Source organism: Rhinoderma darwinii, chromosome 7 (assembly GCF_050947455.1).
Source record: "Rhinoderma darwinii isolate aRhiDar2 chromosome 7, aRhiDar2.hap1, whole genome shotgun sequence".
Taxonomy (NCBI): domain Eukaryota; kingdom Metazoa; phylum Chordata; class Amphibia; order Anura; family Rhinodermatidae; genus Rhinoderma; species Rhinoderma darwinii.
Window position 1 is genome coordinate 108,568,741 of NC_134693.1, and position 26,162 is coordinate 108,594,902.

The window sequence follows — 26,162 nt, forward strand, 5'->3', positions numbered from 1 at the left end:
GCCCTGACTGGCGGGGTCCGACTCCCGGGACCCGCCAATCAGCTGTTTTGAAGGGGCCGCAGCACTCGTACGAGAGCTGCTCCCCTTCATTCCGGTCACACTGTGAATCGGTGTCGGCGATTCACAGTGTGGGCGAGTAGTGAAATGAAGGGGAAGCAGCTCTCGTACGAGTGCTGCGGCCCCTTCAAAACAGCTGATTTGCGGGTCCCGGGAGACACATCAGCTATTGATGGCCTATCCTGTGGATAGGCCATCAATGTTTAGGGACTGCACAACCCCCTAAGCCTACGATGTAGCAGGCTTAGGGGGCCCAGGAGACAGGATCACAGATTGTGTGATCCTGTCTGCTGGGCCCTGTATCTAAGCCTACCACACTGTAGGTTTAGATACAGGGCCCCAGCACACAGTAATCTTATACTGTATAAGATTACTGTCTGCTGGACCCTGTATCTAAGCCTACCTTGTGGTAGGCTTAGATACAGGGTCCCACAGACAGTATCACACATGGGCCCTGTATCTAAGCCTTAGGGTATGTGCACAGACACTAATTACGTCCGTAATTGACGGACGTATTTCGGCCGCAAGTACCGGACCGAACACACTGCAGGGAGCCGGGCTCCTAGCATTATAGTTATGTACGATGCTAGGAGTCCCTGCCTCGCTGCAGGACAACTGTCCCGTACTGTAATCATGTTTTCAGTACGGGACAGTTGTCCGGCAGCGAGGCAGGGACTCCTAGCGTCGTACATAAGTACGACGCTAGGAGCCCGGCTCCCTGCACTGTGTTCGGTCCGGTACTTGCGGCCGAAATACGTCCGTCAATTACGGACGTAATTAGTGTGTGTGCACATACCCTAACACATGTGTTACTAATCATTTTTTGTGTGTTTTCTTACAGGTTCGGTCGTTGGACTACGTCGGATTCCAGGACTACTTCGATGACAGCTTTTTTTTTATTGTCAATAAAATGGTTAATGAGGGTTGTGTGGGTTTTTTTTTTATTTCAATAAAATATTTTTTCAATGTCTTTGTGGTTTTTTTTTTAAACTATATTACTACCGCCTTAGTAATGGCCGCCGGCTGATTGACAGCATCCATTGCTAAGGCGGGGCTTAGTGTTAGCGGATGCAGAGGCGAATACTAACCCCTTTATTACCCCGGTATACACCGCCACCAGGGGTGCTGGGAAGAGCCGGGTACGATCCAGTACCTGACCATCTGTAGTGATGGTCGGCCACTGGGGTGGCCGCAGGCTGGTATTATCAGGAGGGGAAAGGCCAAAAACAGTGGCCCTTCCCATCCTGGTAATGCTGCCTGCTGCTGCTTTATTGTATCTGGCTGGTTATGAAAATGGGGGGGACCCCACGTCATTTAAAAAAAAATAATAATAATTGGAAAGAACGATGTCAGGTCCCCCCCCAATTTTCATAACCAGCCAGATACAACACAGCAGCAGCAGGCAGCATTACAAGGGTGGGAAGGGCCACTGTTTTTGGCCTTCCTCAGCCTAATACTACCAGCGTGCGGCCACCCCGGTGCCTGCCCGTCACTACAGATGGTCGGGTACTGGTTTGTACCCGGCTCTTCCCAGTACTCCTGGTGGCAGTGGGTACCGGGGTAATAATGGGGGTTAGTGTAGCCTCTGCACCGGCTAACATTAAGCCCCGCCTTAGTAATGGAGGTTGTCAATCAGCCAGCGGCCATTACTAAGGCGGTGATAATAAAGTTTAAAAAGATACAAGCACATAGAAAAAATATTTTATTGAAATAAAAAAACACAACCCTCATTAACCATTTTATTGAGAATAAAAAAAACGCCGTCATTGAAGTCCTCGTATCCGAAGTCCAACAACCGAACCTGTAAAAAAACACAAACACACAAAAATAATCAGTAACACATAAAGAAGCAAAATTATTATTCTTACCTGTCCTGGGTCCAGCGCTGGAGATGCAATGTCAGCGAGCTGGGCCCTGTATCTAATCCTATCATGTGTGATACTGTCTGCTGAGCTGTGTATCTAATCCTATCATGTGTGATACTGCCTTCTGAGCCACTGTATCTAATCCAATCATGTGTGATACTGTCTGCTGAGCCACTGTATCTAATCCTATCATGTGTGATACTGTCTGCTGAGCCACTGTATCTAATCCTATCATGTGTGGTACTGTCTGCTGAGCCACTGTATCTAATCCTATCATGTGTGATACTGTCTGCTGAGCCACTGTATCTAATCCTATCATGTGTGGTACTGTCTGCTGAGCCACTGTATCTAATCCTATCATGTGTGATACTGTCTGCTGAGCCACTGTATCTAATCCTATCATGTGTGGTACTGTCTGCTGAGCCACTGTATCTAATCCTATCATGTGTGGTACTGTCTGCTGAGCCACTGTATCTAATCCTATCATGTGTGACACTGTCTGCTGGGCCACTGTATCTAATCCTATCATGTGTGATACTGTCTGCTGAGCTGTGTATCTAATCCTATCATGTGTGATACTGCCTTCTGAGCCACTGTATCTAATCCTATCATGTGTGATACTGTCTGCTGAGCCACTGTATCTAATCCTATCCATAGTTTATAGGGTCGTAGTGCTATAGATATGCTATGCTGTCTCATACACACTTTTTTTTGGGGCGGACACATATGTATTGGGGCTATTTCCCGGACATTTTAAGCCCTGAGGGTATGTTCACACGGCAGAGTCCGTTACAGCTGAAATTACTGTGCTGTTTTCAGGAGAAAACAGCACCGTAATTTCAGCCGTAATGGCATGTGCAGGCGTCTTTCGCTGCGTCCATTACGGAAGTAATTGAAGCTGGTTTTCCATGGAGTCCATGGAAAACGGCTCCATTCACGTCTGAAGAAGTGACAGGCACTTTTTTACGCGCCGCCTTTTGACAGCGGCGCGTAAAAAAAAATGACCGTCGGCACAGAACATCGTAAGACCCATTCAAATGAATGGGCAGATGTTTGGCGACGCTTTTGAGCCGCATTTTCGGACGTAATTCAATGCTAAAACGCCCGAATTACGTCCGTAAATAGTGTGTGTGAACCCAGCCTTAGTGACGCCCCGGATGCTAGTGCTGCATTGTTGGGTCACTTAGGAGACCCAGCGATGCAGCTGAAAGCGGACCGTCAGCCATGAGAAGTTTGCGGGGGGGGGGGCCCAGTAAGAATTTTTGCATCGGGGCCCATGAGCCTCTAGCTACGCCCCTGAGTATGTCCATATAGCAGTCTCAATGGATCTCCTGCATGAGTAGGCCCTGTTCACACAGAGTTTTTTGACATGTTTTTTGACGCGGAAACTGCGGTAAAAAACGCTTGTGGGAAAAAGAAGTGACATGCTCTATCTTCGGGCGAACAGGGCCTTAGATTCCCATGTAGACATCATGTCCATGTAAAGCACTTTTCCCTCCAGAGTTAAACCAGACAATTCAATTGAATGTTTCATGAAACCTCTCAGTTATATCAATATATAGTGGTTTCTAAAGTTGCTACAACGATTTTCTAACATATTGAGAGTTAGAACTAATAAGTGAGTGGTATGGAGTAACTTCAACCTACATATCTTGACGGACAGAATTTCCACAGTTGCCCCAAAAGTTTTGTTTTGTCTTCCGCTGCACCAAGTAGCTGTGTCGTTGAACAACTTATGTTACTATGTTGATGCTATATTATTTTCTATTATTTGAACAGGCTGAAAAATCACTAAACTACAGTGAGAATGTGCAACTCCAGAAAAAGGACAGTGTAAGCAGACAGCAAGAATACATCTTTGGTGATTTTATAGAGAGACTATGGGCTTATCTCACCATACAACAATTGCTGGAAAAACGGTATGACAATCTATGATCACATTTCCAGTGTTCTCACAAATTTTATGTGCAAATATCATGCATGACCCGCTGTCACTAATGCTGTCAGTGCCACTGACCTGACAGATACAGTTCTCAGCGCAAGATACAGATGCTCTGTATACAATATACAAAGCAGCTGTATCTGAATAATTATTTAAGGGCCATCTATGCCTGACAAGTAGAAGAATGATCGTGCTCAACATCTTAAAAATGGCAAAACCACATGCAGATTGTCACATATGTGATTTAATCATGAGAGAGATATGGAAAGAACAGATAATATTGCTTCATCCTACAGGTTTCTTCACTGCATATATAGTGGATGTAAAAAGTCTACACACGCCTGTTAAAATTACAGTTTTTGTCATGTTACAAAATCAGTACAAGATGAATCATTTCAGCACTTTTTCCACCTTTAGGGTATGTTCACACGGCCAAATTTCAGACGTATACGAGGCGTATTATGCCTCGTTTTACGTCTGAAAATACGGCTCCAATACGTCGGCAAACATCTGCCCATTCATTTGAATGGGTTTGCCGACGTACTGTGCAGACGACATGTTATTTACGCGTCGTCGTTTGACAGCTGTCAAACGACGACTCGTAAAAATACAGCCTCGTCAAAAGAAGTGCAGGACACTTCTTTCAGACGTTTTTGGAGCTGTTTTCTCATAGACTCCAATGCAAACAGCTCCAAAAACGGACGTAAAAAACGCCGCGAAAACGGCGCGAAAAACGCCGCGAAAAATTCGAGTTGGTAAAAAAACGTCTGAAAAGCAGGGTCTGTTTTCCCTTGAAAACAGCTCTGGATTTTCAGACATTTTGGTTGACTACATGTGAACATACCCTTAATGTGACCCATAATCTGTACAATTATATTGAAAAACAAACTGAAATCTGTTAGGGTATGTTCACACGGCCTATTTACGGACGTAAATCGGGCGTTTTTCCCCCGAATTACGTCTGAAAATAGCGCCTCAATAGCGCTGACAAACATCTGCCCATTGAAAGCAATGGGCAGACGTTTGTCTGTTCACACGAGGCGTATATTTACGCGCCGCTGTCAAATGTCGGCGCGCAAATAGACGCCCGCGTCAAAGAAGTGACCTGTCACTTCTTTGGCCGTAATTGGAGCCGCTATTCATTGACTCCAATGAATAGCAGCGCTAATTACGGCCGTAATTGACGCGGCGTTCAAGCGCCTGCACATGCCGGTACGGCTGAATTTACGGGGATGTTTTCAGGCTGAAACATCCCCGTAATTTCAGCCGTTACGGACCCCCGCCGTGTGAAAAATAAAAATAAAAAAACAAAATTAATGTGGTTACATAAATATGCACACCCTTAAACTAATACTTTGTTGAATTACCCTTTTACTTTATGACAGCATGCAGTCTTTTTGGGTAGAAGTCTATCAGCATGGCACATCTTGACTTGGCAATTGTTGCCCACTCTCCCTTGCAAAAGCGCTCCAAATCTGTCAGATTGAGAGGGCATCTCCTGTGTACAGCCCTCTTCAGGTCACCCCACAGATTTTCAATGGGATTAAGGTCTGAGCTCTGACTGGGCCATTCCCAAACTTTGAGTTTCTTCTGGTGAAGCCATTCTTTTGTTGATATGGAGGTTCTGCTTTAGGTCATTATTGTGCTGAAAGGTGAAATTCCTCTTCATCTTTAGCTTTTTAGGTTATGTGCCAATATTGACTGATATTTGTAACTGCTCATAATTCCCTCCACCTTGACTAAAGCCCCAGTTCCAGCTGCAGAAAAACAGCCCCAAAGAATAATGCTGCCTCCACCATGCTTCACTGTGGGTATGGTGTTCTTTTGGTGATGTGCAGTGTTGGCTTTGCGCCAAACATACCTTTTGGAATTATGGCCAAAAAGTTCAACTTTGGTCTTATCAGACCATAACACGTTTTCCCACATGCATTTGGTAGACTTGATGTAGGTCTTTGCAAAACATACCCGGGCTTGGATGTTTTTCTTTGTTAGAAAAGGCTACCGTCTTGCCACCCTACCCCACAGCCCAGGCATATGAAGGATACGGGGATTATTGTCACATGCACTACACAACCAGTATCAGCCAGAAAGTCCTCCAGTTCCTTTAATGTTGCTGTAGGCCTCTTGGTAGCCTCCCGGACCAAATTTCGTCTTGTTTTTTCATGAAGTTTTAAAGGACATCCAGTTCTTGGTAATGTCACTGTTGTGGCAAATGTAATCCATCCACTTCTTGATGACCGTATTCGCTGTGTTCCATGATATATCTAATGCCTTGGAAATTCTTTGGTACCCTTCTCCTGACTGATGCCTTTCAACAATCAGATCCCTTTTATGTGTTGTAAGCTCTTTACGGACCATGGCTTTTGCTGTCACATGCAACAAAGAAAATATCAGGAAAATCCTAATAGAATAGCTGTACTTTATATGGGATTACTCCGAATCACTTTAAAAAATGGCAGCTGTGTACTGACTACTATTTAACATGAGTTTAAATGTGAACGGCTAATTCTGAACAGATAAGAGGGTGTCCACACTTATGCAGCTACATTAATTTTGTTTTGTATTTTTATTTTTCCTCTATAAAGGATTTCAGGGTGTTTTTCAATGCAATTGTACAGATTATGGGTCACATTAAAGGTGGAAAAAGTTCTGAAATTATTCATCTTGTACTGATTTTGTAACATGACAAAAACTGTCATTTTAACAGATGTGTGTAAACTTTTTATATCCACTGTATATACTTACAGTATATATACAATATATATATTAATAGCTTGAAATACTGCATGTGATTAAACATGCCACCAGGTACTGTAGGGCCCCTTAGAAGTCTATGGGTGACCTCTTAAAGCTTTGTACAATTCGAAGGTTGTATGGAGCAAAAATGCGACCATGTGCATGATGCCCAACAATTCTGATTAAAGATATTGTAACTTATAATATTGCTATCTATCACAGGGTTTATGCTGAACCAAAGCAAAAGGAAAGCCTAAAAGCTCAGGCCCTTGAGTTGTCCCTGAAGTTTAAGTTTGTCACTTCACTGACATCAATGGTGGTTACCAAACCTGAAGATAAAATGGAAAAGGAACAAACCATAGTGGCTGATAAGTTTGAGGATGGTGAGACATTCTTATATATTTTTATCTGTTCATTGGTTTAGGGGGGATTCAGACGAGCGCGATTTGCGCGCGTGCAGGCCGCGTATTTTCTGCGCATCACGCACAGCACTATAGAAGTCAATGAGGCAGTTCAAACAGTGCGTGATTCTTGCGCAGCGTTTGTTCGCTGCGTACTATACGCGACAGGTTCAAAAACTCTGCGTATTTCACGCATCACGCACCCATTGAAGTCAATGGGTGCGTGAAAATCACGCATGTCATACGCTGGCAGCAGCTGCGAACGCGCGTTTTTCACGCAGGACACGTTGTCTCAATGCAAATGAGTTTGAACTAACTAGTTGAAACCAGCAGAAAAGCAGGAAGTTGGTTAGACAGCAGGTTTTGCAAAAGAGGCCACACCGTTTGCAAAAGCACCACAAGCACCTTGCAGGCATGCCTCGGCAGATGGATGTTGGGAAGCTCATTAGGCTAGTTCAGGAGCGGCCGGAGGTCTGGAACACCCATGCGGAGTCGTACCATGACCGCACATTGAAGGAGGCAGCATGGGAGCAGATAGCAGAGGCGCTATTTGAGCAGGAGTGGGCCGACAGCCGCACCCGTGACCGGCTACAAATTGGTGAGTGGATATCTGTGTGTCGCCATTGATGTGTATAATAACATCCATATTGGATATTGCGTCCCTGCTGAATAATTGCCTGTCATTGCCAACGTTTCGGTTCAGTGCCATCTTTATATATAGTATCATCAACTTAGGCTTGTTCTTGTGTAGACGTGTGTTTAATAACACCAGTTTATACATGCACTGTCTGTGTGCGCACTCACATCTGCTGAGTTTAATCAATGATGTGTTCTTATTCATCATACAGTGGACGATGTAAAGAGACGGTGGCGCAGCTCGAGGGACCAGTTCCGTCGAGAACATGGATCCGGCGCCCGTAGCGGAGATGGTGGTCCCCAAAAACGGCGCTACATGTACTACGACCAGCTGTTGTTCCTGCGGGAAATAATGGACATGCGACCGTAAGTACTCGTTGTTGTCCCTTTGTGGCCACGTCACCCTCCAAACATGTTACATACCCCAAAACGCCTTTGTGTTTGCACATGACATTTGTTTCCTCAACTGACGTGTCCCCTATATTATAGAACTAGCGACACTCTGGATGCTTCAGAAGAGGAGGCACGGCCCCAGTGTAGCCAGGCGTCCGAATCCGCTGCTCCCCTGGTCGCCCTCACCCCGGAGGCCACTAGAGAGGATCCTGGTCCAGTCGCCTCAGCGCCTGAAGCAGGACAACCGGACCAAGTGGCACCTAGACAAGCAGCACCCCGCCGCAGACGTCCTGGTAACCCACCCGCAGCTGCACAGGTGGACGCCCGTGTTCTTGAGTACCTGCGCCGTGCAGCCGATGAGGACCAGCATGATTTTTTTTGCCGGAGCATGGCACCTTTGATGCGGCGGGTACCAGAGGATAGGTTGGTGCGGCTGCAAATAAATATGCTGTCGCTAATCGACTGTGCGACACCCCCGCTAAGTCCAGGCCGGTGCTTTACTTCTCTGGAGCACTGGCGTAGTGTATATATGCCCTCAGCGCGTGCCCATGTGCCAAGGCCCTCCCAACCTGCCCCCGTCTTCTCGCAGATGGCGCAATACCCTCCTGCCCCAAGATACCTCTCCCCTGCCCCAATGCCTGGGCCAGTCCATCACTTTCCTCAATACTCCATACCTGGGCCAAGTTTACAGGCTCACATGCAGCCTCAGGGTTACCACCCGCAGTATCAACCCCAATATGCTGTGCAGGAACAGGCTCCTCAGGGCCGGGGACAGCAGAGTGGTGCGGAACGGTCGGGTTACAGCTCGCCGACCCATGCCTATCAGAATCTTTAGGGGCTCTTTTTTTCTACCGACACATGTTAGAAATCGATGACATGCTAGGAATTTGTTGTATATGCATCATGTTGGTGCACTTTTTTGTTCGGGTATGTTTTCCCGCCTCTGTATTTATTTGGCTGATATGGCGAGTATGTGCCACAAACATGACTGCTACTAAAGTTCGATATTTTGAAGTTCTGTGTGGACAATCCTTTTGTTACCTTGCACACCTTTTCTACTGCCTCTACCGCTAGGAGGTGCTGTTGCCTTAGAGGTTGTGACGGTATTAGATTTCTCCACCACATCTTTGAGGTCTTCGTTGTTCGGAAGGGGTTTGGAATACCAGGAACTCAGCTGTAATTAGTATAGTTAGTGTTTGGCCAGAACTAACTTTACTCCCCCCGAAACGCTCACATACATATAGGCCAGGAAATACATAGTTTCCACAAGAGGATGTGATGTCCATGCATTCCTGCCGTCTAAAAAGGGTATTCCAAGCGCCTACCGAGCTTTAAGCTCGCAACCCACGTCAAGGGGCCTCAAGTTTTGCGAGTCCCTAACCCTCCCCCACACCCCCCCCCCACCAAAAAAGGCCTTGAGGGATAAACAGACGTTCTCTCAAATAAGATTAACTTCACCACAACTCAAATGGCAGCGTTCTGGCAGGTTACTTCTCAAGCCTGCCTGGCAAAATACTCGGCAAATTGGTGGCGCACTCGCTGCCCACATGTCGGTGGCCGGCCAGGCCGAGCAGCCTGGCTCAGGCTGGTGGTGGGTGCAGATGTTCCCATATATTCCACATCATGAGCGGCATCATTGATGCGGGTAAAGTTGTGCAGCACAACACAGGCTTTGATGACGCATGTGACATTTGACGGCGACAATTGCATTGATGTCATCAGGACCCTCCACTTGCTGGTCATGATGCCAAAGGCACATTCCACGACTTTCCGTGCTCTGCATAGTCGCTGATTGAAAATGCGCCTACGGTTATCCATGCCCCTCCGCGCAAATGGCCGCATTACGTGTTTGCTGAGGGCAAAACCTTCATCTGCAACCATAACATAAGGAAGGGGTGGCCCGCTGGTGCCAGGGAGGATGCTAGGCTCGGGGACATCAAGTTGGTTGGACATTAGACGCTGTGCCATTCTAGATGAGCGAAAAATGCGTGCATCCGCCGAGCTGCCATAGGACCCGATGTCCACGATGGAAAAGCAGAAATTACAGTCCGACAAGGCAAGCAAAACTATTGAAAAATACTGCTTGTAATTGAAGTAGCGAGAGCCAGAGTGGGGCGGTTTCTGCACACGGATGTGCTTCCCATCGAGTGCACCAATACAGTTAGGAAATTGTGTGTCGCGTTCAAACTGCTGCGCTATGCGAAGCCAGTGTTGGGCCGTAGGCTGAGGGATCACGCTGCTCTTCAATCTCTGCCACAGGACCACACAGGTTGCTGGGACAATGCCGCAAATAGTGGAGACTCCAATTAGGAATTCAAAATGAAGGGCATGGTAGCTAATGCCGGTCGCCAAAAAACTACAGAAATTCATACAAGCAAAGCACAAAGAAAACATGTTAGTTTAGGACATTAAGGACATAAAATAAGGTGTAACCTGGCTCACAAAACTGCACATACCGTAACGTCAGAAGGAGACGCTCCTCGGGGGAAATACAGCGTCGCATGTTTGTGTTCTGATAGGTTATTCCAGGCCGAACCAGCTCCAGCAGCATATCAAAGGCATGCACAGACAGGCGGCAAAAGGCCCGAAATTTCTCAGGGTGACGACGGAGGTCAGCAAAGAGGATATGAAAATGCCCTTTCGAGGTGCGTTGGGCCACTATTGGGTGAACCCACATCCTACCTGATCTCCGCCGGTGTGGCCGTAGAGGGCTACCTCGTTGCCCAAACCTCCGGGATATCATCCATGCTAATAGCACACGGGCCAGAGAGCTAGGTGGCATCAATGCAGTCTGGCAGACAAACTTCACTAAAATACTGGTAGAAACAGTGGGTTGCATCCAAAGCACACAAATGAATTAACACAGGTGCACACATGAAGCAGGGGTATTGCATTAATGGCCCTTTTGAAGCCTGGCGTAAACAGAACAGCTGAGTGCGTTTTTTCCACGCGCGGGAAAAACGCATGTCTTACGCGCGTATTACACGCATACATCGTTCAAAAACGCATTGCCCACGCTGCTGACACGCTCGCAAAACGCTGCGTTGTTTGCGCGCGCAAAAACGCAACGTTCGTGTGAATCTCCCCTTATATTCATACATTGTGGATTGCTGGGAAGCATATTCCATACATTGTAATATTTTTTTATACACATTTGCAAATTATTTAATTTTCATATACATACTAGGATAAACCAAGAATATTATATATTAAGGAATTCATCGTTTGCCATGCAAAATTTGCCATTTTGTTACAGCTTTGCTGAAAAAAACACATAGCATATGTCTCCATTATTTGTAACTCAACCATTATACTACCTAATGGCTTTTTTATCTTTTCAGGTCATAATGCTAACTTTGCATTATCAGCTCCTGGTATGGTATTTATTATTTATTATTATTGGAAATTGTAGAAATAAATATAATTTCTGTGTGTATATATATATATATATATATATATATATATATATATATATATAATTTAAATAATATGATGTACATCTTGTTTATTTGCTAATTTCATAAGCCTTTACTAAGCCTTTTTAATCTTTTTTTTACCATGATATTTTAGTGTTCAGACTTATAAGCCCGTCCATAAATAAAGTACAGTGAAGTTTACCGCTCAGACGGCACTGGTAAGGGTATGTTCACACGGCGGGGGTCCGTAACGGCTGAAATTACGGGGATGTTTCAGCCTGAAAACATCCCCGTAATTTCAGCCGTACCGGCATGTGCAGGCGCTTGAACGCCGCGTCAATTACGGCCGTAATTAGCGCTGCTATTCATTGGAGTCAATGAATAGCGGCTCCAATTACGGCCAAAGAAGTGACAGGTCACTTCTTCTACGCGGGCGTCAATTTACGCGCCGTCATTTGACAGCGGCGCGTAAATATACGCCTCGTGTGAACAGACAAACGTCTGCCCATTGCTTTCAATGGGCAGATGTTTGTCAGCGCTATTGAGGCGCTATTTTCGGGCGTAATTCGGGGCAAAAACGCCCGATTTACGTCCGTAAATAGGCCGTGTGAACATACCCTTACAGTCCAATATCATTCAGTATAGACACTCTCTCCCAGAAAAATGCAGTGGACAGTCCGCAATCCAATGAGGGTGTGGATGGTAATTCTTATCCTTGTAGTTCCACCAAGCTCCTTATCGTCTCCCTCCACATTCAAAGAACTCCTGGTAGGAAAAGGATCTTATGTCTAGAAGTAACAAGAAATAAAAGCATCAAGGTAAGTAAAAATCTTTAAAATTTCTAGGCGGCACGCCAAACACTCTCGCCCGACCCTGGGTTTCGCCCTTCCGGCTTCCTCTGGGGCATGTGTGACGTGTCTAATTAACAGGTTTATATAGCCGCATATCATTTAAATTTACATAAATTTACATACATAAAAAATGGTTAAAAAAAAAAACATATACACCCACAATGATCTCTGCAATATATAGAGATAATCTGATCTTACCATCATAATCGTATACATATATATACACTTTTATTATTTTTATATAAATGCCTAATCTCTTTAAAAAGTAAAAAAATATATATAATATATTATGCTAAACAAGCCTATTTGCCACCTTTATAGTTGGTTAGATTCCACATATCATCCCATATCCATTATATTGATTTTTATTTATATTTTATCAGTTGTTTTATATTTTTTCTGTCTCTAATTTTCCACTTAGTCTGAACTGTGGCCAATCTCTAAAGCTTCCAGAGCTTCAGTGAGCTGCAGCTAATCAGAACAATTAAGTTCTGCTGAGACAAGATCCCTTGGTCATAATGCTATGTGTGAACAAGTCTCTTACTAATACTATACATAGGGCATTTTTTTGCATAATTGTTTTCATAACATGGAACTACAAATATGGACCAGAATATCTATCAGATGGTATCTCACCAATATTAATAAATACTTGTATAAACAAAACAAAAACAAAAAAAAAACAAAAAAAACAAAAAACAAAAAACAAAAAAAAAACATTTTTATAAAAAACACTTCAATTCGAAGTCTGAATTGAGTCCTAAGGGCTGAAGCGTTTTTAATTGATAGATCCAAAAACTTTCTTGCTTGCTCATTTTTTTAATAAAATCCTCCCCCCTCCAATGATTATCAATTGTCTCAATAGCAAAGAATTTAGTGTCCTTGGGATCTTTATGGTGGAATTTACAATAGTGTGCTGATACACTATGGTCCATCTTGCCTTTTCTGATGTTATTACAGTGTTGTGCTATTCGAGTTTTCAATTTGCGGGCTGTACGTCCTACATATAACTGCCCACAGGGACACTGCAATAAGTATATAACCCCTTTAGTATTACACGTTGTAAAATGTTTGATCTCATATTTTCTTTTATTTTCGGCATCCATGAAAAAGGTAACATTCCCCTTTCTTTTATTATACCCCACTTCTTTACAAGCTTTACACTTGTTACAGGAAAAAAATCCTTTTGTCGCAATAAGGGTATGTTCACACGGCCTATTTACGGACGTAAATCGGGCGTTTTTGCCCCGAATTACGTCTGAAAATAGCGCCTCAATAGCGCTGACAAACATCTGCCCATTGAAAGCAATGGGCAGACGTTTGTCTGTTCACACGAGGCGTATATTTACGCGCCGCTGTCAAATGACGGCGCGTAAATAGACGCCCGCGTAGAAGAAGTGACCTGTCACTTCTTTGGCCGTAATTGGAGCCGCTATTCATTGACTCCAATGAATAGCAGCGCTAATTACGGCCGTAATTGACGCGGCGTTCAAGCGCCTGCACATGCCGGTACGGCTGAAATTACGGGGATGTTTTCAGGCTGAAACATCCCCGTAATTTCAGCCGTTACGGACCCCCGCCGTGTGAACATACCCTTAATTGGTTTTGTAGGAGCTTTTATAAAACTATGAGTAATTTTATCCTTTATATTAGGTGCCCTACGATGTACAATACTAGGATTTTTGGGCAACCTAGATCCTATTACAGGATCGTTCCTTACAATATGCCAATTTTTTCTAATAATATTTCGTATCAATGAAGAACTTGTGGAATATGTGGTAATAAACGGAACCCTTAATGTTTTATCATTATCATCAATTCTCTTTGTATGAAAATTATCAATTTTTTTGATGTTATCGCCAGAATGGACTGCGATTTCTTCTCTAACCTCCTTCAATGCTGACGACACCCTCTGTTCCTCATAATTCCTTTCTATCAAACGAGATTTAATAACTTGTGACTGTACATCAAAGTCCTCTTTATAAAGTCCATTTTATAAAAATGTTTTGTTTTTTTTTGTTTTGTTTATACAAGTATTTATTAATATTGGTGAGATACCATCTGATAGATATTCTGGTCCATATTTGTAGTTCCATGTTATGAAAACAATTATGCAAAAAAATGCCCTATGTATAGTATTAGTAAGAGACTTGTTCACACATAGCATTATGACCAAGGGATCTTGTCTCAGCAGAACTTAATTGTTCTGATTAGCTGCAGCTCACTGAAGCTCTGGAAGTTTAAGGCCTGATGCACACGACCGTGTTCGGTCCGTGATATACGGTCCGCATGTCGGCCGCTTGTCCCGGACCGTACAAAGTACAGGGAGCCGGGCTCCTAGCATCATACTTATCTATGACGCTAGGTGTCACTGCCTATCCACGTAACTACTGTCACACACTAAAACATGATTACAGTACGGGACAGTAGTTCCGCGGACAGGCAGTGACCCCTATCGTCATAGATAAGTGTGATGCTAGGAGCCCGACTCCCTGCACTGTGTTCGGTCCGGGACATGCAGCCGACATGCGGACCGTATATCACGGACCGAACACGGTCGTGTGCATGGGGCCTTAGAGATTGGCCACAGTTCAGACTAAGTGGAAAATTAGAGACAGAAAAAATATAAAACAACTGATAAAATATAAATAAAAATCAATATAATGGATATGGGATGATATGTGGAATCTAACCAACTATAAAGGTGGCAAATAGGCTTGTTTAGCATAATATATTATATATATTTTTTTACTTTTTAAAGAGATTAGGCATTTATATAAAAATAATAAAAGTGTATATATATGTATACGATTATGATGGTAAGATCAGATTATCTCTATATATTGCAGAGATCATTGTGGGTGTATATGTTTTTTTTTTTAACCATTTTTTATGTATGTAAATTTATGTAAATTTAAATGATATGCGGCTATATAAACCTGTTAATTAGACACGTCACACATGCCCCAGAGGAAGCCGGAAGGGCGAAACCCAGGGTCGGGCGAGAGTGTTTGGCGTGCCGCCTAGAAATTTTAAAGATTTTTACTTACCTTGATGCTTTTATTTCTTGTTACTTCTAGACATAAGATCTTTTTCCTACCAGGAGTTCTTTGAATGTGGAGGGAGACGATAAGGAGCTTGGTGGAACTACAAGGATAAGAATTACCATCCACACCCTCATTGGATTGCGGACTGTCCACTGCATTTTTCTGGGAGAGAGTGTCTATACTGAATGATATTGGACTGTTACCAGTGCCGTCTGAGCGGTAAACTTCACTGTACTTTATATATATTCTATTTAGGGTATTTGTTGGATCATACCCAATTTAGTTTTGCCTGCTCCGGTCTGAGAGAGATTTTGTGGGTATTTGAGCCAAGAGAAACCACCATTATATTTATAAGCCCGTCCAGTGCGACTTTACGCTTAACACAATAGTAGCAGTTTAAGACTTTTGCAATGTATTCTATTTATTTGTTTTTGCTGCTTTCCATTGCACTTCATAGCAGGAACAGGAAACGAAAAAAAAAAAAAAATTACTTTCCTAGATGTTTCCTAGTATAGTCAGAACCCCTTCTTTATCTGTGTTTAGTGTCTGCTCCACAATGATGCAACCTCTTGGAGAAAGGTGCGCCCTGTTATGGAACACAACATAGAAATAGTGCTCCTCTTAGTACCCCACACAGTTATAGTGCACACCAAAGAGTAATAGTGCCCCCCTTTGGGCCCCACACAGTTATAGGGGCCCCAAACAGTAATAGTGCGCCCTTTAGGCCTCACACAGTAATGGTGCCCCTTTGTACTCCCTACATAGTAATACCTCCATATGTGCTCCCCCACAGTAGCTTATGTCCCCCTTTTTGCCCCCATACAGTAGTTAGGTCCCTTTTGTGTCCCCCTAGTGATTGTTAGGTCCTCTTTTGTGACCCCATATAGTAGTTAGTACCCCTTTGTGCACCTATATAGTTGTTCGGTTCCCCTTTGCACCCCCATATAGTAGTTAGGACTTTCACGTATAATAGTTAGGTTCCCTTTGTGCTCCCATATAGTAGTTAGGCCCCCTTTGTGCTCCCATATAGTAGTTAGGCCCCCATATAGTAGTTAGGCCCCCTTTTTGTCCCCCATATAGTAGTTAGGTCCCCTTTGTGCCACCTCTATAGTAGTTAGGGCAACTTTGTGTTCCTATATAGAATTTAGGTCCCCTTTGTGCTGCCAATATTCTTGATAGGCCCCACTTGTGCCGCCGATATAATAGTTAAGCCCCCTCTGCCACCACATAAAGTTTGGTTCTCTATTGCACCAATTAAAAAAAACTCACCTGACCCAGTTCCCACAACGAGCGTCACTTGCACTGGGTCACCAGCCTTAAACAGCCTGTGGCCTACACGAGTAAGGGTATGTTCACACGGCGGGGGTCCGTAACAGCTGAAATTACGGGGATGTTTCAGGCTGAAAATATCCCCGTAATTTCAGCCGTACCGGCATGTGCAGGCGCTTGAACGCCGCGTCAATTACGGCCGTAAATAGCGCTGCTATTCATTGGAGTCAATGAATAGCGGCTCCAATTACGGCCAAAGAAGTGACAGGTCACTTCTTCTACGCGGGCGTCTATTTACGCGCCGTCATTTGACAGCGGCGCGTAAATATACGCCTCGTGTGAACAGACAAACGTCTGCCCATTGCTTTCAATGGGCAGATGTTTGTCAGCGCTATTGAGGCGCTATTTTCGGGCGTAATTCGGGGCAAAAACGCCCGATTTACGTCCGTAAATAGGCCGTGTGAACATACCCTAAGCGGCGGGGTAGGGAGCCAATAGCTCTCTCCTCCGCTGCCAGAGAGAAGCTGCTCAGTGCCTGGGCCCAACAGAGGATACTCTGATCCTTTGGTGGGCCAGTTCGATGCTGGCCTGCTGCTGTAACGATTATATTGAAGAGTATTCCAGACCCTCTGTAATGCATCTATCACTTTCTAACTTTCTATATAGTATATGACTAGTATTATAGGAACGCTCACAAAAATTGTTGGTGATAGATTAGTGTAATACTACATCTGGTTTTATTTACTATTCCCATTGGGTAGTGAAATAGCACCAATATGCCAATACCACTTCAATTGAAGTAAAATCAAAGCAAAAGGTTACACGTTATTGTAAAGTTCACTTAATCTGACCGGTATGTACACTTATTTTTAAGATACCAAATAAAAGTTATATTTTAGATGCTGCTACTGAAGGACAACATTTTTGGGGGGTTAACTATATTAGCCTATAGCAGTGTTTCCCAGCCAGAGATCCACAGAACTTGGTCGGGGTTTCCCCAAGATACAGCAGCAGCATGAGCGGTCACTTTTACAGCACCTAGAATTATATAATGCTTTATCCACCCCTTCACCCAACTCTTTTTTGTAGAAATTGTAATTTTTTTTTTAAGCGGTTCCCCCATGGCACTAAGAAGTTTGGGAATCCCTGGTTTATAGATTATGTGTTTATATTTAAATTGATTGTTGGTTTCATTCCTGTTTTTCCCAGTATTAATAAATTACGCACAGGAGCCATTACAATCACTTCTTAAAGAGAACTTTTCACTACCCCAGACCTGTGCAGCCGAGTGGACCATCTTATAGGTGCTGCTGCACAGACCCAGGGACACTATGAATTAGCTGTGTAGCCCCCACCAATCTTGAGATATCAGTCCCGTTATTATTGGCTCACAATATGTAAAGGAAAGCCATGTCTGCTCATTTCCCCCACAGCAACATCATTACCTGGCAGCAATTTAAACAAATGGGCAATCATGTACTGCATGGATATGCCAACCCCAGTATAGCAGGATCTGCTCTTAAAGAGCAGCTCTCTGAATTGACTCATAGACGGGGGGTCCCTAATAGGGCATATGGACGGAGGTTATCCTCATGGGACTACCTTTTTGAAGGGGTATTGAAATAAATGAAATTTATGGCAAGTCTGTAGGATATGTCAAGGAGGTCCCGCAGGTGGTACCCCAACCTATCGCGACTACGGGAACAGCTAGGGAAAGGAAAAGCAGATAAGAGCTGACATGGCAGATATTCACAACACAATGAGTATGCTGAAGATTGGAAAATCCATAAAATGCTCTTAATTCCACACAGATTTTTTCTGCTTCACGTGGATGTCGTTTTGAAAACCCCATCTACGTGTACTGTATTGCAAATTCTGACATGCCAGATTTTTTACATTTATCAAAAATTATATTTTGTTTTGTTTGCAGTTGGAAGTTATGTATCTGCTCCAGTAATACCTGGTACGATGGGACTCTAATATTTTCATAATACTGCCTGAATTCCTAGTTGTACTTAAAGATTACCTACAGAACCAAAGTAGTCCGTCCTAAGAGATAGTTACATGTGTGATTCTGTAACACCTAATGTATAGTATAAGAATATTAGTACTTGGGATTAGTATTAAAAATAGTGGCAACATAGTGGGGATGTCACGATCTGTCTGCAGATGACTGAAAAGAAGCTTTAGAATTTGCACTGAATGTCTACCCGGCAGTGAACAACTGCATCACACAATTGTATTTCTTACGCCAGTGTTATTTATCCCCAGTGCGTATGCAAAAAATAAGACAGACCCCACACAACAGATGCCACCGGTGTGCCAGGCCTCTCTGGCATATGGCGTGGAAGTGTTCATATATTAGTTCATTCTGGAGTGAGGTAGTTTCTCTGCTGTCTACTATCTTCATTATTCCAGTACCGAATATCCCCAAGGTATGCCTGCTGGGTATCCTAGACGAATCAACCTGGCCATACCACATGCACATCTTCCTATGCGAGTCACTTTGCCAGGAAGTCGACTGCGATTAGATGGTTGGGGGTCAGCCCCCGTTTGTCTATCAGTGGGGGAAATTGGTTAATTCTATTATTCCATTTGAAAAGGTGGTGTACAAAAATAGAGGTTGCCGTAAAAAATTCTTGAATGTCTGGAATGCATGGTGCGAGCCCCCATTGACTCTTTACTCTCCGGGGTATCTGAGAGCTGGACTCTATTCTCGTTTAGGGAGACTGGGGTGAGGGCGAATACTGGGTCGTGCATTTTTGCATGACTACTTATCTCATACTTGACAAATGATTCTGTCCTAATCTCACTTCTAATTGTGCAGAACTGTTTGAATTGTTTGCGCTGTTTTATTTAATTCCTGTATACATTGTACCAAACTTTATTCAATAATTGGAGTTTAAAAAAAAAGTGGGGATGGGGCTTAAAGCACTATGGTGTGGCCTAGGTGTTATGAACTAAATGTTAAAGCAGATCTAATATTATTATTAAGAAAATTCATGTGGAGAGGTTTCTTAGGCTTTATTCAGACGAACGTAAAATACGCGCGTACAACGCGCGTGATTTTCACGTGCGTTGACCGGACCTATATTAGTCTATGGGGCCGTGCAGACATGTCCGTGATTTTTACTCAGCGTGAGTGCGCTGAAAAAAAGTCACTTCATGTCCGTTCTTTGGGCGTTTTGCGCGAATCACGCACCATTGAAGTCAATGGGTGCGTGAAAACAACGCATGCCGCACGGAAGCTCTTCCGTGCGAACTGCGTGATTCGCGCAACAGCTGTCAAAAGGATGAATGAAAACAGAAAAGCACCATGTGCTTGTCTGTTTACAAACATCCAAACGGAGTGTCATAATGATGGCGGCTGCGCGAAAATCACGCAGCCGCGCATCATATGCTGCTGCCCCACGGAGCTGTTAAGTGGCTTTTGCGCACACAAAACGCTGCGTTTTTGCGTCCGCAAAAACACCACGTTCGTGTGAATAAAGCCTTAAGGTGTTGTATTAAAATACCTGATATTTTACTATTTTTAACTCCCAGGCGGCTATAGGTCAGGCATTGCATTGAATTTACTGTGCAAACTAGAAGAAGAGCGGAAAGAACTGGAGCTATGCATTTGTATGAAGTCTCTGTGACACAAACATAGCTCTATAGCTGTTAAAAATGACTGCTAAAGCTTAGTCACTTCATGGACCAAGGCCGAGGCCAGATGTGGCACATATTCACAACACAATGAGTATGCTGTAAAATTTGAAAATCCATAATGTGCTCTGAATTCTGCTCAAAATTATTCCGCTACACATGGTTGGGGTTTGAAAGCCCATCTACATGTTCTGTACTGTAAATTCTGCTGTGTCTGATTATTACATTTATTAATAATAATTATATTGTGTTTTGTTTGCAGTTGGAAGTTATGCATCTGCTCCAGTAATACCTGGTATGATGGGATTCTAATACTTTCACAATACTGTCTGAATTCCTGTACATACAGAACCAAAATATTCAGTCCTCAGTGACAGTCACATGACTGATTTTGTAGCACCTACTGTATGTGTAATGATAGGGGTAGGGAAACGGACAAGTGAGCCCTAATCTACCCGCCACTCTGTCCCTGCCAACTTGCAACGGCCCGCCCTAGGCGACAGGGTACAACTGGGCGGTGGTCCCTACGCTCAGTAAGTGCACGAGACAAACAGACAAGGGTACACAAAGCTAAGGGAAATGGGGTAGTTGCCCACGGCAACACCGTGAGCAACAAGAGAGGTGAACGAGCCGAGTCAAACCAGGAGTGTACGAGGTACCAAACGCAGAGCAGAAGAGTAGTCAGTAAGCCAGGGTCAGTATGGAGCAGGATCAAAAAGTCAGAAGCTGTAGCTGGGCCAGGAAACCACACGAGAAGAATCACAAGCACTGGAGGAACAGGAAAGGCAGGTATAAATAGACAGAGGGCGGGAGCTAGCTGAGTCTGGCCAGGCTGCGATAGGCTCTCCCACTCCTAAGCCTGCCAGCCTGAGTGGTGGAAGCTGGAGTCAGTCTCAGAGGCATAGACTCAGGTGCCGACTGATTACCTATGGGCGTTAACCCCGCTGTGCCTGGCAGATCCTTTACAGTATGGTTTAAGAATATTAGTACTTGGGATAAGTATTAAAAATAGTGGAAAAACAGTGGGGTTGGGGGTTAAAGTAGTACTGGTGTGGTCTAGATGCTATGAACTAAGTGTTAAAGCTCTGTCACCACATTATAAGTGCCCTATATTGTACATGGTGTGATCGGCGCTGTAATGTAGATTACAGCAGTGTTTTCTATTTAGGAAAACGATCATTTTTGATGGAGTTATGACCTATTTTAGCTTTATGCTAATGACTTTCTTAATGGACAACTGGGCGTATTTTACTTTTTGACCAAGTGGGCATTGTACAGAGGAGTGTATGACGCTGACCAATTAGCGTCATACACTTCTCCCCATTCATTTGCACAGCACATAGTAATCTTGCTAGATCACTATGTGCAGCCACATACACACACACTAACGTTACTGAAGTGTGCTGACAATGAATAGGCATCACCTCCAGCCAGGACGGGATGTCTATTCAGAATCCTGACACTTTAGTAACGTTTGTGTGACATTTACAGCAAGGCAAGCTGTAAACTGTCATTTAAAACTAGATTACGCTTGCCTTGCTGTAAATCTCACACAAACTTTAGCGACGTGTCAGGATTCTGAATAGACATCACATCCTGGCTGGAGGTGATGTCTATTCACTGTCAAGACACTTGAGTAACGTTAATGTGTAAGTATGTGGCTGCACATAGTGATCTAGTAAGATTACTATGTGCTGTGTAAATGAATGGAGAGAAGTGTACGACGCTGATTGGTCAGCGTCATACACTTCTCTCCACAACGCCCACTTGGTCAAAAAGTAAAACACGCCCAGTTGTCCATTAAGAAATTCATTAGCATAAAGCTAAAATAGGTCATAACTCCATGAAAAATGATAATTTTTCTAAATAAAAAAACACTGCTGTAATCTACATTACAGCGCCGATCACATTATGTACAAGATAGGCCACTTATAATGTATAATTCCCCCTTAGCTGCCACCACACAGTATAATGCCCCATAGTGCCTTAAAATAAATATTTGTACAAAAAGTTGGAAAGAAGGGGTAGGAGGAAACCTCCAGCTCACCAGTTCTGCGTTCTGTGTTCAGGTATTGCCCGGATCTCCGCGACGGCACACGGCAGGCAACATGAGAGAAAGAAAGATAGGATCCAGTGAGATATAGTGATAAAAGGAAACTTGGTTTCCGCTTTATTGAACGTGAACGATAAAATAACGAACACAGGAAAAGGAACGCAGTAAAAGGTGGTCAAAACATGGCAAATAGAGGTGGCCATGTTTTGACCACCTTGTACTGCGTTCCATTTCCTGTGTTCGTTATTTTATCGTTCACGTTCAATAAAGCGGAAACCAAGTTTCCTTTTATCACTATATCTGGCTGGATCCTACCTTTCTTTCTCTCAAAATAAATATTTACCTATCCCCGTTCCCACGACGAGTGGAGGAGATCCGTCTGCTCCTCCGCTCTGTGCAGTGTGTGGCCGCTCACAGCTGGAGCTGGCAGCTCTTTTCTCCAGCATTGGATTCAACTGTATCTGTGTCCTGAGGATGCACCACCGCTGGGGGACCGACCCTGGGTCCCATGATCTCAGTGGGCCCGGGGCCACTGCCCCTCCTGCCCCCCGCTAGCTACGCTACTGTTGCCAATAGATTGCTTTAAACAAGGATATTCTGCTCTCATTCTGAATTTGGGCTGTTTATGGGCAAAGGAAATTAAAAATCTAATTTATTTCTATATATTTAATTTAAATATATATTATAGAACTCTTAATTAATAGAAGGGGGGCTACTACTCAGGACTCCCAGCTATTATCCAGAGCAGAGAGCAGCTACAAAGAGCATCTCACTCTGGAGGACTCTGCTCGTCAATGCATTACAAAGACAGCTTATTAGTTTCAATTAAAAGTGTGTAATGCTTCATTTCCACTGTGGTGGCACTGAAAGGGAATTGGATATTTAGTGCCGAGTTCCCACACAGATAACAGCTGATCTTTGGGGGGCCCAGCAGCAGTACACCCTGTTATCAGCTCATTATTGGGGCAGTAGTTCTAACAAAAAGGGATTAAAAAACTGGGCAACTACTTTAATAACGTTACGGAGGTGTGAACAGTAATAATTACAATGCATGTCTTCTGAAATTGTATTATATTTGTATTTACAGCTCAGCACATTCCATCCTATCTTCCAAGAAACTGGGGTAAGAATTGGCACTCTAGTAGAAATTCACATATAATAGGTGTAATCTTCAAATCTATAAACATGTAATATTTGCGGAGTGCTTATTAAAGGGTAAAGTAATAATGATGGTGATGCAGTAGCAACCATGCAGACTTTGAATCTTGCTGTTTTGTTTTTTTTGCGGGGTAATATTTACACGTTCCATCGTTGAACTACTTATTGTTTAAGTTACCCCACCCCTAGCAATAAATTTAGTTTGATTTCATTGAACGATATATTTTCATAGTTGTAAAGTTACAATGTTGTTACATGGTTGTAAAGTACAATGGTTCAGCATGAAACTCATAAGAACATGCAAATTTCTCAGTCACGTATGGAGGAAATATTTTAACCCATTATATTTTGTTCATTACAGTTGATTCAGACCCACATTTTGTGATAAGGGTTCCAAGCAAGGATGATGCTTTGTGTTTTAATATACAAGAGGGTCCCGGTGTGATACTAAATCTTATTAAGGACCGGGAACTAGGTAATCTATTGCTCTTTATCTATAAAGTAGCCACAATGTAAAGCCGGAATAATGTGCACTTCACGCCAGTGAGCTTACATGACTTTCAAAGCTCAATGACTGTGTACAAACTCAGGGCTAGTTCCTGGTAATCCGTTGCCATATTCTGCATTATCTATATTGTGCTTCAGCTAAATATACTGTACCAAATTCTTTATGGCCCAATGGTATTTACTGTGCCAATTTTCTTGTGATGGACAGAAAAGTATAGCATGTCCATTATTGTGCGCTAGAGGCCGATTGTTCAGCTCTTTTTGACCCAAAGGAAGAGTTTCCAATTGGGGTTGACACAGTAAAAGCATGTCCACATTGCATATTACAAGTGGAATAATGAATTGTCACAAGTGACTCACTTAGGTACTGTTCATACCACATTTGGGATGTCACCTGGTGTATATGCTGGATATATAGCTTGGATGAATGCAACTATATGTCATCCAGCAAAAATATATATACCACATGGTATATAGTATTTTTATTTTAAGGATACCCATGTATTGGAAAGCACAGTTTACTACACTTTCCAATACAGTTAAAAAAAAAGGTATGCCGATGCATACCGTCTGAATATATCAGAAAAGTACACACTTTTGGCATATAGCCAGTCCATAGATGTCTACGGATATGTATTGTGACCTGACTTCCATGGAGATTAGACACAAACTTAGATGTTCCACCAATCACTTTATTCCAAATTTGGTTAACCACTGACTGTAAGAATGTTACATTCCTGGTAAATCAGGGGTAGAATATGGTCCTGTCATTATTACTTTTCTTATATCACAAATATAAATGGCTATTTCTATTTGTACCTCTGTGATTTGCTAGGCATTGCGTTGAATGGAGAACTTATTGGCGATAAGACAACTGAAGACAACGTGATATCAAATGAAACTTATTTTGGAAGATTGGGCGTTGTAAATAAAGTAATGAATCTGCAAATTGAAGTGACCACTGACACAATCACCATCCAAGATGATCACAACAAGACAACATTCTCCTGGTTGGACATGGCATCTATAAGCAGTGATGGGTATACAAGTTATTCCTGAGAAAACAAAACAATTTTTCTACTACTACTAAACTACTAGTAAATTGACCAAACCCCCTTCTGAGTCAGATGGATCCATTATTTTAAAATGGCCAGCATATACATTTACCTTGCAGCAGCTCTTGCAAGGGAAATGTATGGCCAGGTGGAGCTTCGTTTTGGCAAAAACAGTTGATTGGCAAGATTAGACAACACCCTGGGGTGTAACTAGAATTAATTGGGGCCCCATGCAAATATGAGGTGGGCCCCCACCACCTAGTGACAGGTAACTGAAAGAGCACCATAAGTAGCAAACATTAAATGTATCGATAATGGCACCATATATTAGAGAACCCACATAGTAGTGCTAGACAGCAGAAAGCCACCGACTTCTTATTTCCCCACAAAAAAGAATATTGCTCTTGCACCTAAGGGGGCCCCCACAACCGATTGGCCCCATAGCAGCTGCTAAGACTGCTACGGCTATAAATAGGCCCATTATACCCATAAGATATTTACATATTCAGCAAATTCTACATCTCTTTTTAAAATTACTTTACTACAGTAAAACCAATTTTCCCCCAAACTCACACTGTCACCACGATACCGTAAGACAAAACTTTTCTTTTTGAAGACTAAAAAAAATAAAAAATAACCTATAGAGGAAAAAAACATGACCTTATTGTATACGTTTAAAAATAAATATTTTATTAAACAACAAGCTAAAAAATACAAGCATGTATAAAAAAAATAAAACAGGGTAAGCAACCTTCACAATGGGACAGAGAAAGAAAAAAAGTGCGCTGGATATGACAAGAGTAAAGACTGTCAAGGTCCTGTATGGGGCCAGTAAACAACCAATCAGTCATAATATCATAAAATCATGAAAAAGCCCAACGTAGTAGAACAGAGTATGGCACTCTCACAGTGGAGACGTAGAATAACTGACATAATCATAAGAACTACCTAACGTTGACACAAGATAATATGAAATTAATTATTCCTAATGTAGAGGATACCTACATAGTGCAACTAGGCTGAGACTGAGGAGAACACAGAGGCAGGACAGATCCCACACCACCGCCGCGCTCCCGATGCACGTTTCGCCGTAGCTTCGTCAGGGAATGACGAAGCTACGGTGAAACGCGC

General features: G+C 43.1%; 2 protein-coding genes across 2 annotated transcripts in view; both read left to right on the top strand.

Annotated features, from left to right (window-relative positions):
- Positions 1-26,162, top strand: part of LOC142658084 (inter-alpha-trypsin inhibitor heavy chain H3-like) — a 58,894-nt gene that overhangs the window by 29,424 nt on the left and 3,308 nt on the right. The window contains 7 exon segments of the mRNA XM_075833804.1: positions 3,702-3,841; positions 6,823-6,983; positions 11,372-11,404; positions 20,521-20,553; positions 23,399-23,434; positions 23,831-23,944; positions 24,812-25,016. Of these exon segments, the coding sequence (XP_075689919.1) occupies positions 3,702-3,841; positions 6,823-6,983; positions 11,372-11,404; positions 20,521-20,553; positions 23,399-23,434; positions 23,831-23,944; positions 24,812-25,016 (722 nt within the window).
- On the top strand, positions 7,416-9,014 carry LOC142656976 (uncharacterized). Its single transcript, XM_075832027.1, has 3 exons — positions 7,416-7,599; positions 7,850-8,003; positions 8,127-9,014. The coding sequence occupies exons 1-3, from the start codon at positions 7,416-7,418 to the stop codon at positions 8,863-8,865; spliced, it is 1,077 nt and encodes a 358-aa protein (XP_075688142.1). The 3' UTR covers positions 8,866-9,014.